General features: G+C 37.8%; 1 protein-coding gene across 10 annotated transcripts in view; it reads right to left on the bottom strand.

The window, feature by feature from the left end:
• Positions 1-1,957: 1,957 nt before the first annotated feature.
• The window catches only part of TJP1 (tight junction protein 1), a 163,479-nt gene continuing 145,956 nt past the window's right edge, over positions 1,958-19,480 (bottom strand). For 6 of the 10 annotated variants that reach the window (XM_017835903.1, XM_017835904.1, XM_017835900.1 and 3 more), the window contains 8 exons: positions 18,223-19,122; positions 17,827-17,921; positions 17,092-17,316; positions 10,951-11,126; positions 9,811-10,252; positions 8,195-8,412; positions 6,828-6,971; positions 1,958-3,533 (listed from right to left, as the gene is read on the bottom strand). In XM_017835903.1, the coding sequence (XP_017691392.1) occupies positions 3,439-3,533; positions 6,828-6,971; positions 8,195-8,412; positions 9,811-10,252; positions 10,951-11,126; positions 17,092-17,316; positions 17,827-17,921; positions 18,223-19,122 (2,295 nt within the window). In that variant the 3' untranslated portion in view covers positions 1,958-3,438. The remainder of the gene's footprint in view (positions 3,534-6,827; positions 6,972-8,194; positions 8,413-9,810; positions 10,253-10,950; positions 11,127-17,091; positions 17,317-17,826; positions 17,922-18,222; positions 19,123-19,480) is intronic. The other 4 variants (XM_017835902.1, XM_017835910.1, XM_017835905.1 and 1 more) reach the window with 3 other exon arrangements.

A 19,480-nucleotide genomic window follows, 5' to 3' on the forward strand; every position in this document is an offset into this window, starting at 1 on the left:
AACAGTGACAGATACCAAATCTGCCTTACTGGCAGCCTCTCCAGGCTGAGGGGACAGTGAACATTCTGCATTGTCTCTACTCTTCCACTGTCAATTTTGTCCATGCTGGAGATGAGGAGTGATAGGCAGTTAGTGCTGTAATAAACTTCAGTGGGAAACTTCATACACAGACACAGAGCAGATTAGTGCAGTTTCAGAATCAGCAAATCTCCAAACCTGTATGGTTTGATTTCTGTCACCTGGTCCACGTTACATTACAGCAGAGAATCTTCAACCAGAACCTAACCACTGTGGTGATTTGCTTCACCTAACCCAGGCTGGCAGGAACAGATTCCTTTTACAATCATAACTGTTTGTGCGTGTATCACTGAATACTTATTACTACTTTTCTTGAAAAAAATAAAAATAATAAAGAAGATTTTTACCAAGAACCTGAATTAGAGAGAGGAACAGTAAGTCTGTACCTACTGAGTGTCTGCTTCCAACACCACAACCAATTAACACAAGACTTAAGATCTACATTTTTAAACTTCTGTACAATTTGCAGGGCCACAGCTGGCCAGTACATCACTGAGACAAATAGGAAGAATTGAGAAGTGCAGTTTTTGAAGTTCATACTAAACACTAACTAGAGAATAATAACAAATATAATATAAAATATAATATTAAATTTTGCAGATGAACTTACCTGCTGCAGAGCCTAGCCTATATAAAATATGTAAGGAAGGCAATGTCTTGCAAGGATAAAGATTTCCAAACCACTAGTATTTTAAAATTAAAAACTGTGTTATTTTAGCCCAGTTATTCCCAATGGCCATGTTTTAATTCAAAAACATTGGGGTTTGGGTTAATTAATGAGAAGGAAGACATACACATGGTTTAAATTAGACACTTTGATAAACATTCCTAGAGGCAGACAGCAAAAGAATTTCTTCAACAGGCTGCTTTTCAGTAGAGAATTGCCATATTTTTGAACAGCATCAACCTTCTCATTTCATTTATAAAATTACAACAGAGCAAAAGCTGTCTTTTTTTTTTTTTCCTTTTGATAGAAAGGCATTACCCTACACTCCTTAAAAAACAGAAGATCAGAAAGATGTTATCTGGATCACTACAGTAAAACCAACTCGGGACAGTTACACCTCACAGCACATTAGACTCAGGAGGGCCAAGACACAAATAATACCACTGTAAACAGTCCATGCAATGTCACTCCAGGGTACCTCAAGCCCAACTGACTGGCTCCTTTTGTAGTGTTTCACGTGGCCCTGATTTTGGCTGGGATAGACCTAATTTTCTTCTTAGTAGTACTGTGCTGTGTTTTGAATTTCATTACATTAATGTTGCTAACATTGATGTTTTAGTTGTTGATAAGTAGTGCTTACCCTACATCAAGGACTTTTCAGTGTCTCGTGCACTGATAATGAGCAAGATAAGCCATGAGGAGAAGTAGCAATAGTCGAGAATGCACCTTCTGGGATAAGTCATGCCTGAGAAACAAAACTTACTCATCAACAGAAATACAGAAAGGACACATCAGGGTTATGCACAGTTTCCCAGCATTATTCAAAAATATCTTCTAGAACTTATTTTCCCTTGTAGAATAATAGCAGGTTACTAGTTAGCCACGGAATATTCCAAACAGATAATGGGATTCTGTAGGAATATCTTGAAAATTGTACAGCTACTCTATGTGTAAATCTACATGCTAGAACATTTCCAAAGTATTTGAAAGAATAGGTGTAACAGTGATAGGTCTACCACTCCTACTTGTATTGACTAATTCCAATGGCTCCATTGAATTTCAGAAGGCCTGTTGCAGACAACTCCAACTGACTTGACAAAAGAGCTCTGCTACATCTATGAACATATGGCAGAATCCAGCTGTCTGTTTACATAGAAAAAATAAAATCAAAATGGATTGTGTCACGTTCACATAAATGCATTTCAGAAACAATGAGGTACTACAATCATCTTTATTATTTTAAAAACAGGTTTATTCTGTATATTTAGAAACGTGTAATTTTAATAACTGCAGAGAAAAAAAAAAATCAGCCACATCTGAATAGCTAATAACTCATTAACAGAATGCAGTGGTATATTATCTAAACAGTAGTAGTGCCATTGTGCCGTAATAAATTGTCTATTAGTAAAAAAATACATTTCAGGGCACATAATACAGCATCCTTATGACAAATTACAGTAGGGATACTTTTCAAGAATTTAATCAAAGTAGAGAATTCCGAGTTATATTCTTTAAATGCAGCACTTTAAAAGGTAACAACTTTGTGCATTTTTAAAAAATGTCCTCGTTCGTATATTGTAGAAATGCTGCTTTATTGCTGCAGATGTCAAAGTTCAAGGCTCAAAAGGTATGAGAATACAAAGATATCCTTAAGAAACTTTGTTTGTTTTTATATATATTTATATATATAAAAAGGTAAAGCTTATAAAAGTTAATTTACAAACCAAAAACAAAAGTGGTATGCACGCATTATATACAGGCGGTCTATAACATCTATAAATTTTCAAATGCATAGCAGAAAACATACCATCATTTTCTTCTGGTTCTCTTCTGGCTGATGAACACAAACAATACTCATCCTCTAAACCAAACTCACAAATTTTTTTTGTTGTTCCCCTCACCCCCCCAGTCTCTCATGATATATTATCTAGGTAAGCACAAAAGCCATACAAACTTAATACAGAGAACTATGAGAGCTAAGATCATTAAAAACATGAGGGTAAGGCATCCCTGCTGGTTAATAGGTCTGTAATAATGTGGTTAATTTACAAATCCACAGAGGCAACTGAACCATAGTCATCCCACATGCTTTTCCCCTCCCCCTGTTCTCAGCACAATGTTTCCATATACATTAGGTAGATGTGTTTGCATTATCTCTCAGCAGAAGAAACATCTAAGCTGTGCTACCCCGAGTTGACTCTTCATTGGACATGTACACCAGAAGTCTTTTAAAAACCAGAGACCAAAATGTAGTCTTGTGAGTTAAAAACACACAGTCGTAAAAACGCAGGCCAAAATCTGTGTTTTCGATACTGCAATATGAACCAAATTTTGTTCCTCTGTGTACAATTTCATTCAGATAACAACAAAATACTAGTAGTGTCCTTTAACAAAACAAAAAGAAAAAAAGGAAAAAAAAAGGAAAAAACCACACAAGAACAACCAAACCAAAGCATACAGAACCTGCAAAACCCCTCCTTGTTCCCACTGTACACTCCCTGTTTGTGGCATTGTATTGTGACCATGGTTCAAAGAGTGTACTTGCTAAATCATTGTTAGTTAAAGCAAGATGCTTAAAAACTAAGATCCATTATCACTTATAGAACAGTTAATACTTGATAGAGTGGTTCAGTTTATATGTAAGGTCCATCTCAGTTTCACATTATTTACTCCTCAATCAGCTAACTTATTGTTTAGAAGTGGTCAATTAGGACTGAGACACAGTTTGCTCCAACAAGATAGTTTGGATCCCCGGGAAGAGACTTGTTCTGCCAGGTTTTGGGGTCACCTGTGGGAGGAAAACACAATGCTGGTGTTTAGTATCCGCTGTCACACAGTGTACATCTTGAAACAACCAAGCTTTTGGACAGGAGCTTTAAAGTTCTGAAGCAACACCTGTTTTGGGGGTGTTTTTTTGTTGTTGCTGTTTGTTTTTTAAAAAAACCTTGCAGTTTGCCTGTTATTAATTTTTAAAATCCCTTTATTTTCATATAACATAGGACAGATCAATTATTCAAAACAGATGCTGTGGCACTCTAGAATTGTTAAGTACAACTCATTCTACTCTACAGCACCAACATAGTGCTTTCCATTGGAGAATTGTTAACAGTGAAACAGGTGGTCACTGGCTCTTTCCTAAATTGTCAGAGGAAAAAATAAGACATTTTAAAAGCTAATGTGGGTAGGATGCATTTGAAGTGTCTTGGAACAGTTCTGAACATAGATAAGGCAAATCAGAAGTCATGTTGTAACTAAGCTCTATGACACACTGGTAGTTTTATTTTCTATGATGAAAATGATTGTAGACAGGACTGTAGTCATTCTGCAGCTACATTCAGTAGACTTGTTTAAAAGCCTGAAATACTGCTGTTCTAAAAGGGATTCCAGTTAACTGGTACATAAAAATCTTTACAATAGATCTATCTACCTGTGGTCAAAGGTTCTGGGTAACAATCTGTTAGAAGGGAATGTCATCAGCTGCCATCTCCCCAGACAAAGGTTACATTCCATCTGCACAGCCAATTGTCTCTTTTAAATGGAGACGGTATTCTTCATTTACCCACCTAAAATCACTACAAAGTGCTGCCACTATACAAGAAGTGTCATCATCCCACTATGGTAGAAAGTGAAAAATGCACTGAAGTTGCTTAAGCCTTTCAGATAAATGACATTAAATAGCTTGGCCAAAACAGATCTGCCTCGAGAAATGTGCAACAAGTTATAGAACCCAGTCACACAGACTGCAAACAACTGAGACCTCTGCACTAAGTGAGAATGATACAAATTCCATGTAATTTTCTCGAAGAACTCATGAAAACAAAATGAAGTACACAATGCACTGAGCAATGGCAACATCTGATGCAGGGACAAAGAACAGGGGCAGTGTATAGTTAGAGAATGCAAACAAATTTATTGCAACCAGCTGAGGCTATTTATCTCAGTCAAAAACGTCAATAATGCTAGAGATTTTTTTCCTTTAACAGATTCAGGGAATTCCATTCAAACTCATATGATCAAATATCTAAGAAGGGCAGAACAGGACTGTAGGACAGTCAGGTCCTAGTCTTCACATGAAATAGGCAGACTTTTTTCCAACCTTTCCTCCTAAATACATAGTAAGGATTAGACTGTAGCCAGTGCAACTTCTAGCTGTTAAGGATGTTTTTCCCATATTTACATACAACTGCTTTGAAAAGGAAAATAAAAAAGGAGATCTCTCCGTATTTTTACGTTCTAATAGGTGTGGCCATAGGAGGTAACTTTTTTCCTTGGTCAGTTTTAATACCAGAATCATTCAAGCTTTTGAAGGCATTTAATGGTACAATACCAATGTATGAGGCTTAAATGTGGCAGAAAGGATGTTAGTAAGTGCAAATGAATGTCACTTTTAGGACAGAACATGGATACAGTGAAAAAAGATGAGGTAGAGCAGACGACTGAAGAGAGAAAAAACCCAGAATTGCATAAACTGTTATAATAAAGCCACCTCAAGAATCAGAGTCCCATAACCAACTAATTTAGAAAGAGAGAAAACAATTATTTATTTAAGACACAGTATGGTCTACTTACATATCATAAGACAGAATTGCCTAATTTTAAAGTTTGTCTCAAAAGAGCAATGTTATGATATACATCCCATTTCAGATTAACAGAATGTGGTGTTATATTTACAGTACAGAAAGTGTTAGGATTTAAATATACACGCTCTTGCTTTCATCCACACATGCGTGCACACACACATCCCACTTTGGAAAGGGAGAAAAATGTCTCAGAAACTTTAGTTATTATTTGGATCACTTGAGCCCTCTCCCTTCACTTCAAGTAAGTTCATGAACAGGTGCTATTAAGTTACAAAGGAAGTGCTGTGTCATTTTTGTACATAGTTGTCATATCTTTTGGGACCCTATCACTGTAAGCCCGTGTTTTAACACTGCCACGTATACACACATTGTTAAATAGATGCATGCAACACATGCATATAATAGCTTATAAAAAATAACTAAAAATTATTGCCATTAATACCTCTAGATTATTGAATCCCCATGAAGGGGATCGATGCTTTAATCTTTCAAAGCATCAGTGCTTTGGTGTTGACAGTGACAGATACATTAGTGACAGAAGATATGCATACATGGTGGCTTAAATGCTGCATACAGAAGCACATCGTTCACTCGGTATTTACATCACAAATGCGCACATTAATGGCTTGAACCTTCCACAGAAATTTTTTAAGTAGCTGAATAAAACCTTAAGACTTTTTCCCCAGATGTGCAAACATTCCTTTTTAAATCTCTGTAACCTCACAGCCGTTTCATGAAATTGCTTGAAACTTGCCCAGAATTCTCAATTAGGCTCCTCACTGACAATTTCAGCCAATACATTCTCTCTCTCATCCCAGAAAGCCACAGTGAGGTAAAAATGAATAGGTAAATAAAACTGCAACCTAGTTGCAACTTTTACTATCAACCAGAGACTTCCGGATAAAAGGCAGTAGAGGAGAAATAGGCAGGAGCAAGCAAGAAGAGTCTTGTGGAAAAAACAGCTACATTAGAATAAATTGTAAATGCTTTTACTGAACACTATAGTTTTCTTAAATGACCCAACTGTTAGCATCAACTTGCACACATGGAAACAGTTAACACGCATTAAATCATGATTTATGAGCATGCAGATTGTTAAGATTTGTCAGAGTCCTATATGGTTAATTAAGCAACAGACAAACACCAGTTATGTTACAAAGGCCAATCAGAGGTACATATTCATTTCCTCTCAATTTTAGTGCGACTATCATTTCAAGTGTATTCAGCTGTAGCAGTCCTCAACAAAGAAGACAGAATAGAAAAATACGATAATATTTAACAGGCTAGAGATATTACTCTTTTTCTGCTATCATGGTTTTAGCTATGAATTTGCACCATGAGTAAATGTAAGAAAGACATTTGTAATGAAAGTGAAATGGGAGAGTTTGACACAAATACAATGATTGAGTTTTTATATTACACAGCATCACCTTTAGCCAAAATAACTTAAATTATACGATAGCACCCAAAAGCCCCAAAAGGACAGAGGGAGGACAGCATACCCGACGAGGAGTCGGAGGATTTTAGAGCAAAAGACCAACCATCAGGGGTCATAGACGCACAGTGTGGCAGGCGGAGCTCCACTGGCTTCAGGAATTTCAGTCCATGAGGCCCACACATTACCAAGGGGCTAAGAAGTGTTTCGCCTATAGGTAAGAGAAAGAAATATCTGTTACTGATTTTTCTTGAAATAGGTTCGAAGTATTACATAATTACAATGCAGAGCTACTCAGCAATCAGGTTGGGAGAAAAATATCAACATTTTGACCTGTCAGTAAAGAAAAGCACTTTGCAATATTGTTTCTCACACTCGAGTGACTTTTCAGTAGAACATGCTACAATCTCAAAATGCAAAAGGACAAACTGCGATGATTAAATCATGTTGGGAATTTTTTTCCAGAAATTTCTAAGCACATGCATCAAAAGGAACAAATCCCCAAATCAGTAACCAGTCTTGTTCACAGTTTTCTTTGTACTCCAGCTGCCATGTTCTGCTTCTCTGGATTTATGGCACACTGGGCTGAATGAAACCTTCAGCAGCTCCAGAGACTATGACCATCATCCCAACAATCAAAAGAAAGTATACAAACATACAGGTCTACTTTCAGCTAAAACTCCAAATGTTAATGTAACATCATTCAGGTGAGGAATATGCTATGTTTATATAAACTAACTGCAGATTGCAAGCAATAATTTTATAAATTTGCAGTTAGAGCAACACCTTGAGTTTACCAATTTGATGAAATTAGGAATCTGACAGATTAGAAAATGCACATACACTGGACTAGTGGTATAAAAGACTACGAAAAAATTGCTCAACTGATACACTACTCAACCCTTATTAATAAGAGTCAGGAATATACTTGTATTTATAAAAAAGAATTTTTTTAACAGTTAAGCTGTTTCTTTAGAGAAACAACAAAAAAAAAATGCTGAGTATTTAAAAGTGTTGAAGTAAAGTCCAAATATTTAACTCAAGTCAAAGCAGTTTAAATCATGTGCTTTGCAATTCTTTTGGTCTTAACTGTGAGATGAAGAAATGTTTCTATTCAGAATGTCTAGAATAAATACCTAGACATCGACAATTTCAAAGACTCTTAGTGCACTAGGCAGGTTTTAAATTAGTACTTAAGTCTACAAATTAAATATTCTCATGTTATAATTCAGGGCCTCCACCTTGCTTGCCACTTTCAGTATTAAGTAGAATATTGCTTCCCTTACACGTCCTGTGAGATGTGTACTCTGTATCTTCATGCAAAAATCTATATTATATATTGAAGCACATTACAGTTATTGTCATATTCTATTTTGTTGTTGTTAGAAAAAAATTGTATTAAATAATAGAACAGTGTACTGTGCTAGCTCTTACCTTTCTCTTTATCCAAAGGTGGAAGTATACTGTTGTCTCTGCAGACTTTAAAATATATTTCTTGCTCTATTCCCTCCGGAATGGCTCCTTGTGGTATAATAATACTAACTCCAGTCTCTATGGAGCTCAATACACCACCATTGCTGTTAAATACACCTCTTGCTGTGGCTACAACAGTGTGTCCGTCTTCCTCCTCCTCATCCTCAAGTGCTGAAGGGCTGAAGAGACAGAAAACCTGGCAGTTTTATCAATATTTCCTTCCTGAAAGTCAGGGACATACTTCCCTCTAACATTTTAGCAGAGCACAGTCCAGGGTAGGCCAGCACCAATTTTTAGGAAAACTTTAATATGTCCCACACTTGAACTACTTTCACCTTAGTTGTCTTGCGCAATCAAACTCTGCCATGACAAAACATTTCCAGTAAAAAAAACCAACAAAAGACAAACAAACAAAAATCCCCCACCCCAACAAAAACCCAAAAATAAACACCCTCCCTCCTCCCAAAAAAACAAACCACCACCAAAGCCCACAAACTCTGAAAACGTTCAGGAAGTAGTTAAAGCAAGAGTTCAGACCTGAGCCTTGTGTTTTCAAATGCCTGCTCTTGGATTATACAAAGAGCTTACCCCAGCTACACACTTCAGCTTCGTGTAACTAAATGGCATTAACATCTGAAAGTTTATTTTTTGTCTCAAAACTCCATTCTGACTTTAATACCAGAAGAAGTAATAATTCCTATTCAAGTCACACCAAATCCTTCTACTCATCTATACAATGAAAACAAAGCTTGTAAAAAAAAAATTACACATTTTTTTCCCAGGCTATAACTGAAGAGAAATATGTGACATTGATGGCTAGTCTGAGCAGATTTCAAAACAATTTCTAAAGAATTTCACCCAAAGAACCAGTAAATTTGCAATTTTTAGCACTCTATAGAACTATGTAGTATAAAACATTTCTCAGGTGCTGAAGAACAAATAACAAAATTTCAAGTCTGGTTTACTAATTATTATTATTTTTGAAATAAAACATTAATAAAACTGTTCTGCAAATTTAACAAGTCAGCAAATAGCTTAAGATTGTAATACTATCTGTTCTTGAGGCAGTTCTTATAGTTAAAGCATATTAGGCAAGCACGATCTGCTTTTAAGCAGCTGTTGATTTGTCTCATAGTTAAAGAGAACCAATATTAAACTGCTGAATTTACTTTCCCCCTTTTACAGGTATTTTTGAAGTATCCCTTATGCACGTGTATCATGAGATCTCTAAGCACACAGAACAAATACAATTTGGTGCAACAGCTACCCTTAAAAATTAATTCCACCTTCTAGAAACAGAAGTGAGAGGACAAATGACTACCATCTATCAGAAGATTCATAATTGTAGTATGAGAAATGGAAAATGAAAGCCATGCCATTTTCTAACAACAGAATGCAAGATGGTACAGGGACATAGGACATACTTGATCTATCCAAATGCTCTTTAATGCCTTTTGGCAGAATTTTAGAATCATAGTATCAATCTTTCAACATCAACAGAGATTACGTTAAAAAAGCTGTGTAACAGATGATCTCCTATTGATGTACTAACTGAAAGAAAAAGAGCAGCAGCTTACCTTACAGGAATGGCTTTAGGCACAGCATTAACATTATTTGGTTGATATTTAGGCTTGTCGACCTGTACAGCATAGGTATCCATTCCACTCTCAAACTCCGGAGGCTGCGAAGAGCTGTGTGCTTTCAAAATTGGTTGAGGAGAATTTGAAGATTTTGATGGCAACTCTGGTTTATGCTGAGCTTCATTTGGCAAGAGATTATGGTTGAATTTAGGACTTTCAAACTTGCGCTCAAAGGGCCTTGCAGCACTAGTGTAAGGTTTCGTTGTAAAACGGTTGTAAGAAGGAGTGACTGTTTTCTGCATCTGTTCGGTTCCATTAACGGGGCCTTTGTCGGGGAAGCTTTTCTGAGGATAAAAAGTGGACTGCACAGTGTCCTCTCTAGAGGATCTGAAAATTGATGACTTATTCTGAGGTGGAGGAGGGTCAGACACAGAATTAACTGCAATGCAAATAAAAATGCCAGAACTTGTCAGTAAATTTCTAGTCATATACACTCTGGTATAAGAACATATTTTAGTCAATTCTTAATCTACTATGTAAAATATATACAGGTTCAGCTTAGCTCCACTAGGTCACTGTCCTTCTGTGTATGCTCACGCAAGTTACTAACACTTCATTAAACAGATATATTGGAGACAATGGTATGACCTTTCAATAAAAAGGTTAGACTAAGTTTACATCATGATCAAAAAAACCAGAAAGCCAGCACTGAAAGACCACTGTGCACTTGCACAAACCAGAAAACTCAATTGAAATGGGCAATCCTCTCAATGTGAAAGTGAAAACTTTTTCTTCACTTTTTAGAAGCCTACAATTATTACTCACGTCTAAAGAATTCTGGTCCAAAGAACAGAAAGGTATATCTTTCAAGTACTGCAAGTTTTACTATATCTTTGCTGAGTCAGCTGAGACAGTTACAGGTATCACCAACACCCAGAAGCTACGGTTTCAGACAGAATCACAAAGTAATTTCATAAAACTCAATATCACTACAGGAAAAAACTTTCTTCAATAATAATTATTCCAAGTTTCAGTTACAGAACGTAGTTACCACGCTAACATGCTGAAGCAACCCCACAAGCACCTGACAAGCAATAGCTGTTACCACAAAGACAGGTCAGCTTTCCAACTGCTCACCTTCCGAAAGTGCAGGCTTGTGATGTGCTGGGAGAGACAGGACAGGGCTATTAATTGACTGTGGCTGTGTGTACTGGACTGAAGGAGCAGGAGGAGGAGTTGTAACTTGAGGGATTGGTTCATAGCGTTTTTCACCAACAGGCCTATCCATTGATTCAGTATCAGTTGGTTTCCCCCTGTTGAAATAAAATTAAAAAACAAACATTTGATTGTTTGGTTTCCTCATGGCTTCTGCATTCACTGCTATTTTTTTTCTTTTTTAATCATCTGATTTCCATCTCTTCCTATAAACATTAAAACATTATTTTCTGGAATATCCTGTCTCAAGTATAAAAGCATTTATTGATAAGCACAAGAGAGTAAGACGACACTGACCTTTAGAAGATTAGTAACACAAACCAAGGCAAACAAAAGGCAGATGACATTTCAGGTGTATTTGCACAATTGCCTACAAAATTTAAATTTTTCAACTTGATTTGGAGTAATTTAAATGAAAAAGTTCTCTAATTTAATGAGTCTTCAAAATAAAAATATAAATCCACTTCTTTCTGGGGTGGGTAGGTAGCTTTGGAAAAGTAGAATTAGCCAACGGGACAATGAATTCTAGTACAACATTTCTAAATACACCTAGTATTTGAACAATGCCATCTTAATTAGAAATGTAATCAGCTTAAGCTTCACTAGCTTTATGTGCATAGTGTAGATAATATTAAAATCTCATTTTCAAAACAGTTTTCTTATGCTAGAAGTATTGATCCACAAATTTATTTCAGGAAATTATTGATTTCACAAATACCTGTAAATTTGGACTGCAATATCTTTATTGCACTTACTTTCAGAATTTGTGTGTTTAAAATTTTAAGTGCACATAATGCCTGTGATGAAATGTAACAGTGAGAGGACACCTGAAAACATCCTCACATCAACAAGTCTTACCACTTGATGTTCCTTTTCAAGTAGTCATAGCTAGTGTAAGAGCCAAGAAATCTAGGTGATGGCAAAGCAAACAGCAATAGAAGAATGAAAGAAAACAGTCATTCTATCTTGAGCATATTATTTCTTCACATTCTATGTTAGTCCTAGCAGCTGTCATACAAGAAGGTTGTTGAAACAAAGAGACGCTATTCAGAGCCACACTTCTGATCAGACCTTTACTGTATGCACATGTACCATGACCACATACTGTATTTAATGTGAGATTTGGTCAGTGAATCAGGACGTAGTGAAGATCTCACATTGGCAGATATTGAAAGTAAGAATGAGATTACATAAAGCCATTTGTTACAATCTGTATAAACCAAGTTATTCAATACATTGTTAGAATATGGGATTTATATTCTGTTCATTTCTTTCAATCTCTCACAGTCCAATTTGCAACAGCTTCTTCAGTCACAACATTCACAGAACGATGATGGTTTTGTCTTGTCCTGCAGATCATGTACTGAGGGTACATTCACATCAACTGTTCCTATAGCACTATCAGCTCTCCCAATAGCAGAGGCAACATCACAAAATGCTTCTGATTGTTTTTAGCAATACCTTAAAGGACATCTTTGAACAACCGTTTATGAATACTAGGAGACAGAATACCATGAGTATACTGACGACTTCCCTTGATTTTTAACACTTACCTTGCTTATATATTGCAGGAAAATACATTTTACATGAGGACAACTTTCCCCTCATTCCTTCAGTTTCTGTATGCTCATAAATATGTAACAGGCAATAATTTTAGACACCAGCCATCCTACTGCTTCAGAGAACTATATTATAAAACTAAGAAAAGTGCTGATCAACTTCTGAAGGTCTGCTTAATGACCACATGAATGTGATGATCAGTGAGCTAAACAGCATTTGTATGAATATATTTCTAAAATCAGTGTTGCAAAAAAGAGATAATTTTAGATCTACCGTAAAGCTGGCATTTCCACTAATTTTATTCCAAGCCATTCATCCAACAAGACAAGTTATTACTGCATGCTCACTCACCGTTGTCTTTATTCCAGGTGGGCAGTAGCTGCTTTCTCAGGAAACTGCCCACCTGAAAACATCCTCAAATCTTTCCAGGGAGAGATAGGAACCAGGGGAGGGCAGCCATGCTAAAGCGCATGGGAAAAACCCCAACACACCCCTCACCTCAGCAGAACTGCTTGCCAGCTTTCTGGGGAATAAAAAAGTGTGGAAGGGTAGTACATGCTGATGAAGGCGGAAGAAGAGAAAGCTGTGACACCACAAACACTACAAGTCCAAAGTTGTGTTCAATATGAAGCACATTCTTCTGTCACAGGCTCCTCACCAAGGGCAGAGACGGTCTCATCCCCAATGCTCAGAACCTGGACACAGCCAAAGTGATCCACAACCCAGTGCTCGCTTACCACTTGTGAGTGTATAAATGAAGGTCCCTAATTATTGATAGGCTGTTTTCTAAGCTGTTTCCCACTTCACCTTCGTTACAAAACTACTACTTTAATTTGAAAAGAACATTAACCACTAGAACGAACCAGTGGGCTACAGGCTCTGAGTACAACAGCAACCGCATTGCTGATCTTCAATAAGCTCCAACTCTAACAGACACTCGAGTCTGGGTGCTGTTGGGTAAATTACCTCATTCTGCAGCATGTCAAGCCAAAGCAGGAACTACAGTGAACCAAGCAGGAACAAACCCACTACTCTTAGCCACAGGGATATTTGCTTCAAAGTGCTTCAACTAGATCCACTGAAACATGCCCATTCACAAGTTCTACTATTTTCTCATATCAAAAGAAAAACTATCCCTTATTCTACAGTTCCTGACCATTGTAACATGCAGATATGGCATTACTCCTACAAAGCAGCTTTAGCAACAGCAGAAGTTCCCTAAATTATGCAAATAACCCACCACAAATTAAAAGAGTAAAAAAATTTGTAATGGGAAAAATACATACTGTCACCATACTCACTCAGTGGCAAAGAACTTTACATAATTTAACATTTCACATTAATATTTAAATGCTAAAAAAGTTGTAGTTATTGCTCATGAATAAATAAAGTTTGTCCTCTGTACCCAGAATACATTATACAGATTATTCAGGAGCAAGAGATTGCATAATCAACAGTTCCTGTATAATCCAAATTTAGTCCTGTTTATTTTTAGACGAGTTTATTCACAGAATAGCAATTACCATAGAAATTCATTGGAAAAAAAAAAGATGATTAATGAGCAAGTAACAGAGTACAGTGTGGAAGCTGGTGAGAGAAGAGTCCTAAATATCAATGCTTTCTCAAGACAGCAGTTGGTTTGTGTTTCCACACAAGGACAATGCGGTATACTAGAGGCAGTACTGTCCAACTGAGCAGTGTTCTTGTTTATCTCTTTCCACTTACATTAATATTTTAGTATTTGTCTTCTTGAACAGGACTGCTCTGGCTAAAATTTTCTTTCCCATGTCTGTCCCTTCCCATTAAGGGTTACTTTCTTTCAAAAAGCAAAACCACAACATGTTTGTCCCCCAGATATATGAAATTGTCAGGCTTAAAAACAGTATTATCTTACTCCTTTGTGGCACTAAGATGTCACCTTCCATTCATACAAGCCCTGAAGTTATACCCAAACTCACAATCAAAAGAAAATCAGAACTGAGCAGCCAAAGAACAGAAGTGTCACAGCAGACAGAAGTGGAGGGTAGAAGTATGGAACGATCTCAACTATTAGCTGTTCTGCAGCAAAAATTCAATAGTTGTGTACCTCTCTCATGCTTTTTCAGCATGTGTGACAACACTGCAGAATAACAAATGTACAACGAAAGCTTACAACACTTTCCATCTGAAGAATTTCACTCCTCACAATTACCTGATGAAAGCTCACAACACTTCTACCAAAGCATGACTTGCATTCACAGTGGCAACACAGTCAATGCCTACGGATCAAAATGGAACATCTCTGGGTAACACTGAGGTTTGTATGTGAGAGCAGAACGTTCCAAATTACTGCAATGAGGCCAGTCAAGACAGCTTTCTTAGGTCTGTGACTATGATGCCCAGAGAGCAGGACAGCTATACCCTCATCTTTCCATCAAAAGACACTGGGCATGTGAAAAGGAAGGATAAGGAACATCCTTGACTAGGAATCAGAACTGGTTACAGATTACTATGTGCATTCCTTTCTTAGCATATAAAAGAGCAGAATATGAAACAGTTACCCAATGTAGACTTAATTAAAAACAAAAGTGAAACCTTTAAAACCTATCAAGCTTTTCGAAATATTCCAATATTCTCAGTTCACAAAGACAGACACTGGATGACCACAGACAATGTTCAAACGAATAAGAACAGGATTCCCTAGTTCTAGCTCAAATCCTTCAAGCACTGGAATACAGTGTATCAAGTACATGAAAGATACCTTGCACGTACACTAGATATTATAAACCTTTGGTCAGCTAATTTATTATTTCACTCTAAAGATCTCATTTACGTTAAGGCTGTCAGATTTTCAGCTTCACCTGAACAGTCCATGTTTCAAGCAGTAATACAACAAAAGCCTTCAAAAATGCCCAATTTTCAGGCTGCACACAGCAAGCCAAGCTAGCTTTTCACAGTAACAGCTAAAACACCTTGTTACAGTTTGAATCAAAACAAATTTAGGTAACTGTGGAGAGTATTCACAGTTTGTGTAAGTATCCTCCAAAATATCCAGCTCTTTACCTGAGCTAAATCTGTTCATGAGCTTTCACACAATTTCTGTATCAAAATGTTCCAAATCAAGGAAGCAAAACAATACAGGAAACAGATGTTTCCATTAACAGATTAAATTCTGGCCTCAGCAATATCCCTAAAGGCTCATTTCCCTAATGTCAAACGTGGCTAACCTCTACAATCCTGTCTGCAGAAAAAAATGCATACATAGAACTTCAATAAATCAAAACCTTTGCTTTGAAAGATGTTGAAGCACTACATATTAGACTAAGGAAATATTTTGTTACATTCTGTTTATGATCATTAACAGAACACAATCAATGATCTGGATGAGGGCATTGACTGCACCCCCACAGTAAATTCACAGATGACTCCGAATTAAGTGTGAGTGTTGATCTGCTGGAGGGCAGGAAGGCTCTGAGAGGGATCTGGACAGGCTGGATCCATGGGCTGGGGCCAATTGTGTGAGGTTCAACAAGGCCAAATGCCAGATCCTGCCCTTGGGTAGCAACAACCCCCTGCAGCTGCAGGTTGGGGGCAGAGGGGCTGGAAAAGGCCCCAGGGGTGCTGGCCAAAGGCAGCTGAACATAACCCCAGGTGGGCAAGAAGGCCAAAGGCACCCGGCTTGTGTCAGCAATAGTGTGGCCAGCAGGACCGGGGCAGTGACCACTGCATCCCCCCTGCACTGGGCACTGGTGAGGAATCTCAAAACTTGTGCTCCGTTCTGGGGCCCTCGCTACAAGAAAGACATTGAGGTCCTGGAGCATGTCCAAAGAAGGGCAATGGAGCTGGGGAAAGGTCTGGAGCACAAGTCTGATCAGGAGTGGCTGAAGGAGCTGGGGATGTTTAGCCTGGAGAAGAGGGGCGGTCAGGGGAGACCTTGTCACTCTCTACAACCACCTGAAAGGAAGTTGTAGTCAGGTCTCTACACAGAGGCAACAAGCCATAGGACAAGAGGAAGTACCCTCAAGTTGTGCCAGAGGAGATTTAGGTTAGATATTTGGAAATATGTCTTCACTGAAAGGGTTATCAGACATGGTAACAGGTTGCCCAGGGAAGTGGTGAAATCATCACTCCTGGAGATGAAAATCATGTAGGTGTGGTTCTTGGGGGCATGGTTTAAGTGGTGAACCTGGCAGTGCTGAATTAATGGTTGGACTTAGTGATCTTTTCCAACCTAAACAATTCTATGATTGCATGGTAGTAAGTAGCAAGCAAAAAGAACACCTTGAAGGTCCTGAAACCTACAAAAATTATTCATTTACCAAAACAAAATTATGCAGTTATGTGTTTTCAAACTAAAGGTACATCTAAACAGAGAAACTGACTTCATGAACACAAAATTTCAATTCAGTACCACAAATTCCTGGAATTCCATTGACATGGCAGGATTTCTGTTGTAGTCCTATATGCCTCCCTACTTTTTCAAATTAAAAAAAAAACAAACAAAAAAAACCAATCCAAACTTACTTCGAGTAATTACTGAAATTCAGCTGATTCTGTGAGTGTATGGGTTTCGTGGGCTCAGGATGATGGCTGGCAGGGACCTGTGCAGATGGCTTATTTTCAAAACTCCTGCGATCGAAGTATGAGAGCTGCTTTCGATAATACTCCTCATCTTCCTCAGGATCATAATGATTGGAACGTACAATATCTTCAGGCGGCTTCACTTGAGGTCTCTGTGGTTCTGGGGCCCTAACCAAGAATAATAATATACAGTTGCCTTGCCCAGTTGAACAAGCATAATTACACCTGAATTACAATTCTATTTTATAATCTAGTTAGTAATAAAACAATGAGCATGCCATTCTTATAATTGTACACCTTGCCTTTTTTACCCATATTGCATGAAAATTAGACAGCTGTGGCACACCATAAAGAAAGAAAATCCTTATTTCCCTTTGACCTTACCTTTTCCCTTTCGTTTTACTTTCTAATTATCACAAATAAATATAGAAAAAAGTAACATGGAGATACTTAACATGCTTCTTCCCCAAAAATGCTGAAAAAACATTATGTCCTTCCCCCATTTCCCAGCAATTACACCCATGAGAACTGACTCAGTGCCTTGCCTTACTGTTGACACAGAAATTGTACTGACACACTCTGACTCCTCTCTGCAGTTTCCAAATTGAACCCCTAAGATGTGCTTCTGAATATTCTAATCCCAAAACAAAAACTAAGTTTAATCAGTTGTGTACCTACCTGTAAGTTGTTTTCTCGTGCTCATACTGGCTTTGAGAAGTTGGTTTTGGACCACTCACACTTGTGAGTGCAGGCTTAGGTGCTAGTTCCGGAGGCTGTAAAGAGAAGCACAGCATATTCTCTTAGATTCAAATACTTTGAAAGATAAAGCTCTTCATGATCAAGAAAACTAAGACTGCCATCCTTTTTGCTAACATTTAGGGGAAAGATGAATTGGTAAGGTCCCCATCAGTGTTTTCACAAAAGTGCTCAGTTTCTGCTTTTAAAACATGCCAGTCAGGTTGCTAAGAGGCTATTTCATAAGCAGTAAAGCTTTGTTTCCAAGACGGTATTTTACTTCTTGCAATGGAGTCTCATTAGCAAAAAAGAACAAATTAAAAACTTTAAATTACTTACCTTGACAGTTGATGTATCACTCGGGTCCTTCATTTTTTCCAAAGAAGGGGATCTTCTCCTCTCAAATATCTTAACCCTACTTCGCACAGACTGTGGTTTCATGGCTGGATCTTCTTCTTCCTCTGCTAGAGATGGTGGTGTAGGCAGTGGTTTACTGTTAGAAGGCAAAACTTCTGGTTTGGTTTGTGATGAAGGGGGAGGAGGAAGAGAAACACCTGAAGTGCTATGAGAAGGCTCATATTGTCCAGCTTTAGCATTGTAAGCTTGAGAAGGACCTTGTTCATAGCCCCTTATATGTGGCTCAAAGTACTGCTTCGGTTCTGGAGATCGAGATATGGCTGACTGGTATGGCTGAGCTTCTGGTTTGTATCTCCCGTGCGTGTCATATCCCACAGTGTGCTGATCTTCGTATCGCACCTGTGGTAAGCTGAAGTTTTTGGGTGCATGCTCATAGCGAGGTCTGCCATCATAGCTCATCGCAGGGGGTTCCTCAAAACGAGGTTGTGCTGGGTAATAGCTGCGGTCTGTGCTGTCTTCTATATTTTGTCTGGAATCAAGATCCCGAGGAGGCTGGTTTTCATAAGCTGTTCTTGTTTGGTTATAGGGCTGTTTTTCCTCATAATATGCCCAGTGCTCCTCATAGGGAGGCACACGGTCATCATAATGTAGGCGAGGGTCATAACCACGAGAAAACTGATCAACATAGTTTGCAGAATCATATCTGTATGTTGACTGTTCATACTCCCTACTCGGTTGTTTTTCTGCATACTGAGCCTGGGATTCATAGATCAGATTTGGGTCTCTTTCCTGTCTCTGTACTGGGTGATTAATTGTTGGCTGTTTTAAGACATAGCTTTGTCTGGATGCTTCTTCATTAACATATGGATCCTTTCGGTATACCTGTTAGAGAGAGACATACTTCTCAATTAAAATGAAAAGTAACTAACTGCAGCTGCATCTGAAATGTAGTATTTTAAACAAATCTAAGTTTTAAATATTGGCTTTCATTTAGTTTAAAAGCAGAATAATTTGATGCAGTTGTTTGCAACCACAGGAAGTTGAACTTGGTGATTCAAGGGATCCCTTTCAGTCCTATTTTTAAGCAAAAACAGTAGATTAAAAGAGAAAGACAAAGGTAATAGCCATATCTTTGGGGTTTTATGTTTGGGGGGGCACACAATTTTTTGCAGGATGTGGAAAAAGTGGAAGTCAAATCTGCAAATGGATTAACAGTTCTAGCATTGCTGAGGAAGTACAT

The sequence above is a fragment of the Lepidothrix coronata genome, unplaced genomic scaffold, assembly GCF_001604755.1.
Source record: "Lepidothrix coronata isolate B3197 unplaced genomic scaffold, Lepidothrix_coronata-1.0 Scaffold266, whole genome shotgun sequence".
Lineage (NCBI taxonomy): Eukaryota > Metazoa > Chordata > Aves > Passeriformes > Pipridae > Lepidothrix > Lepidothrix coronata.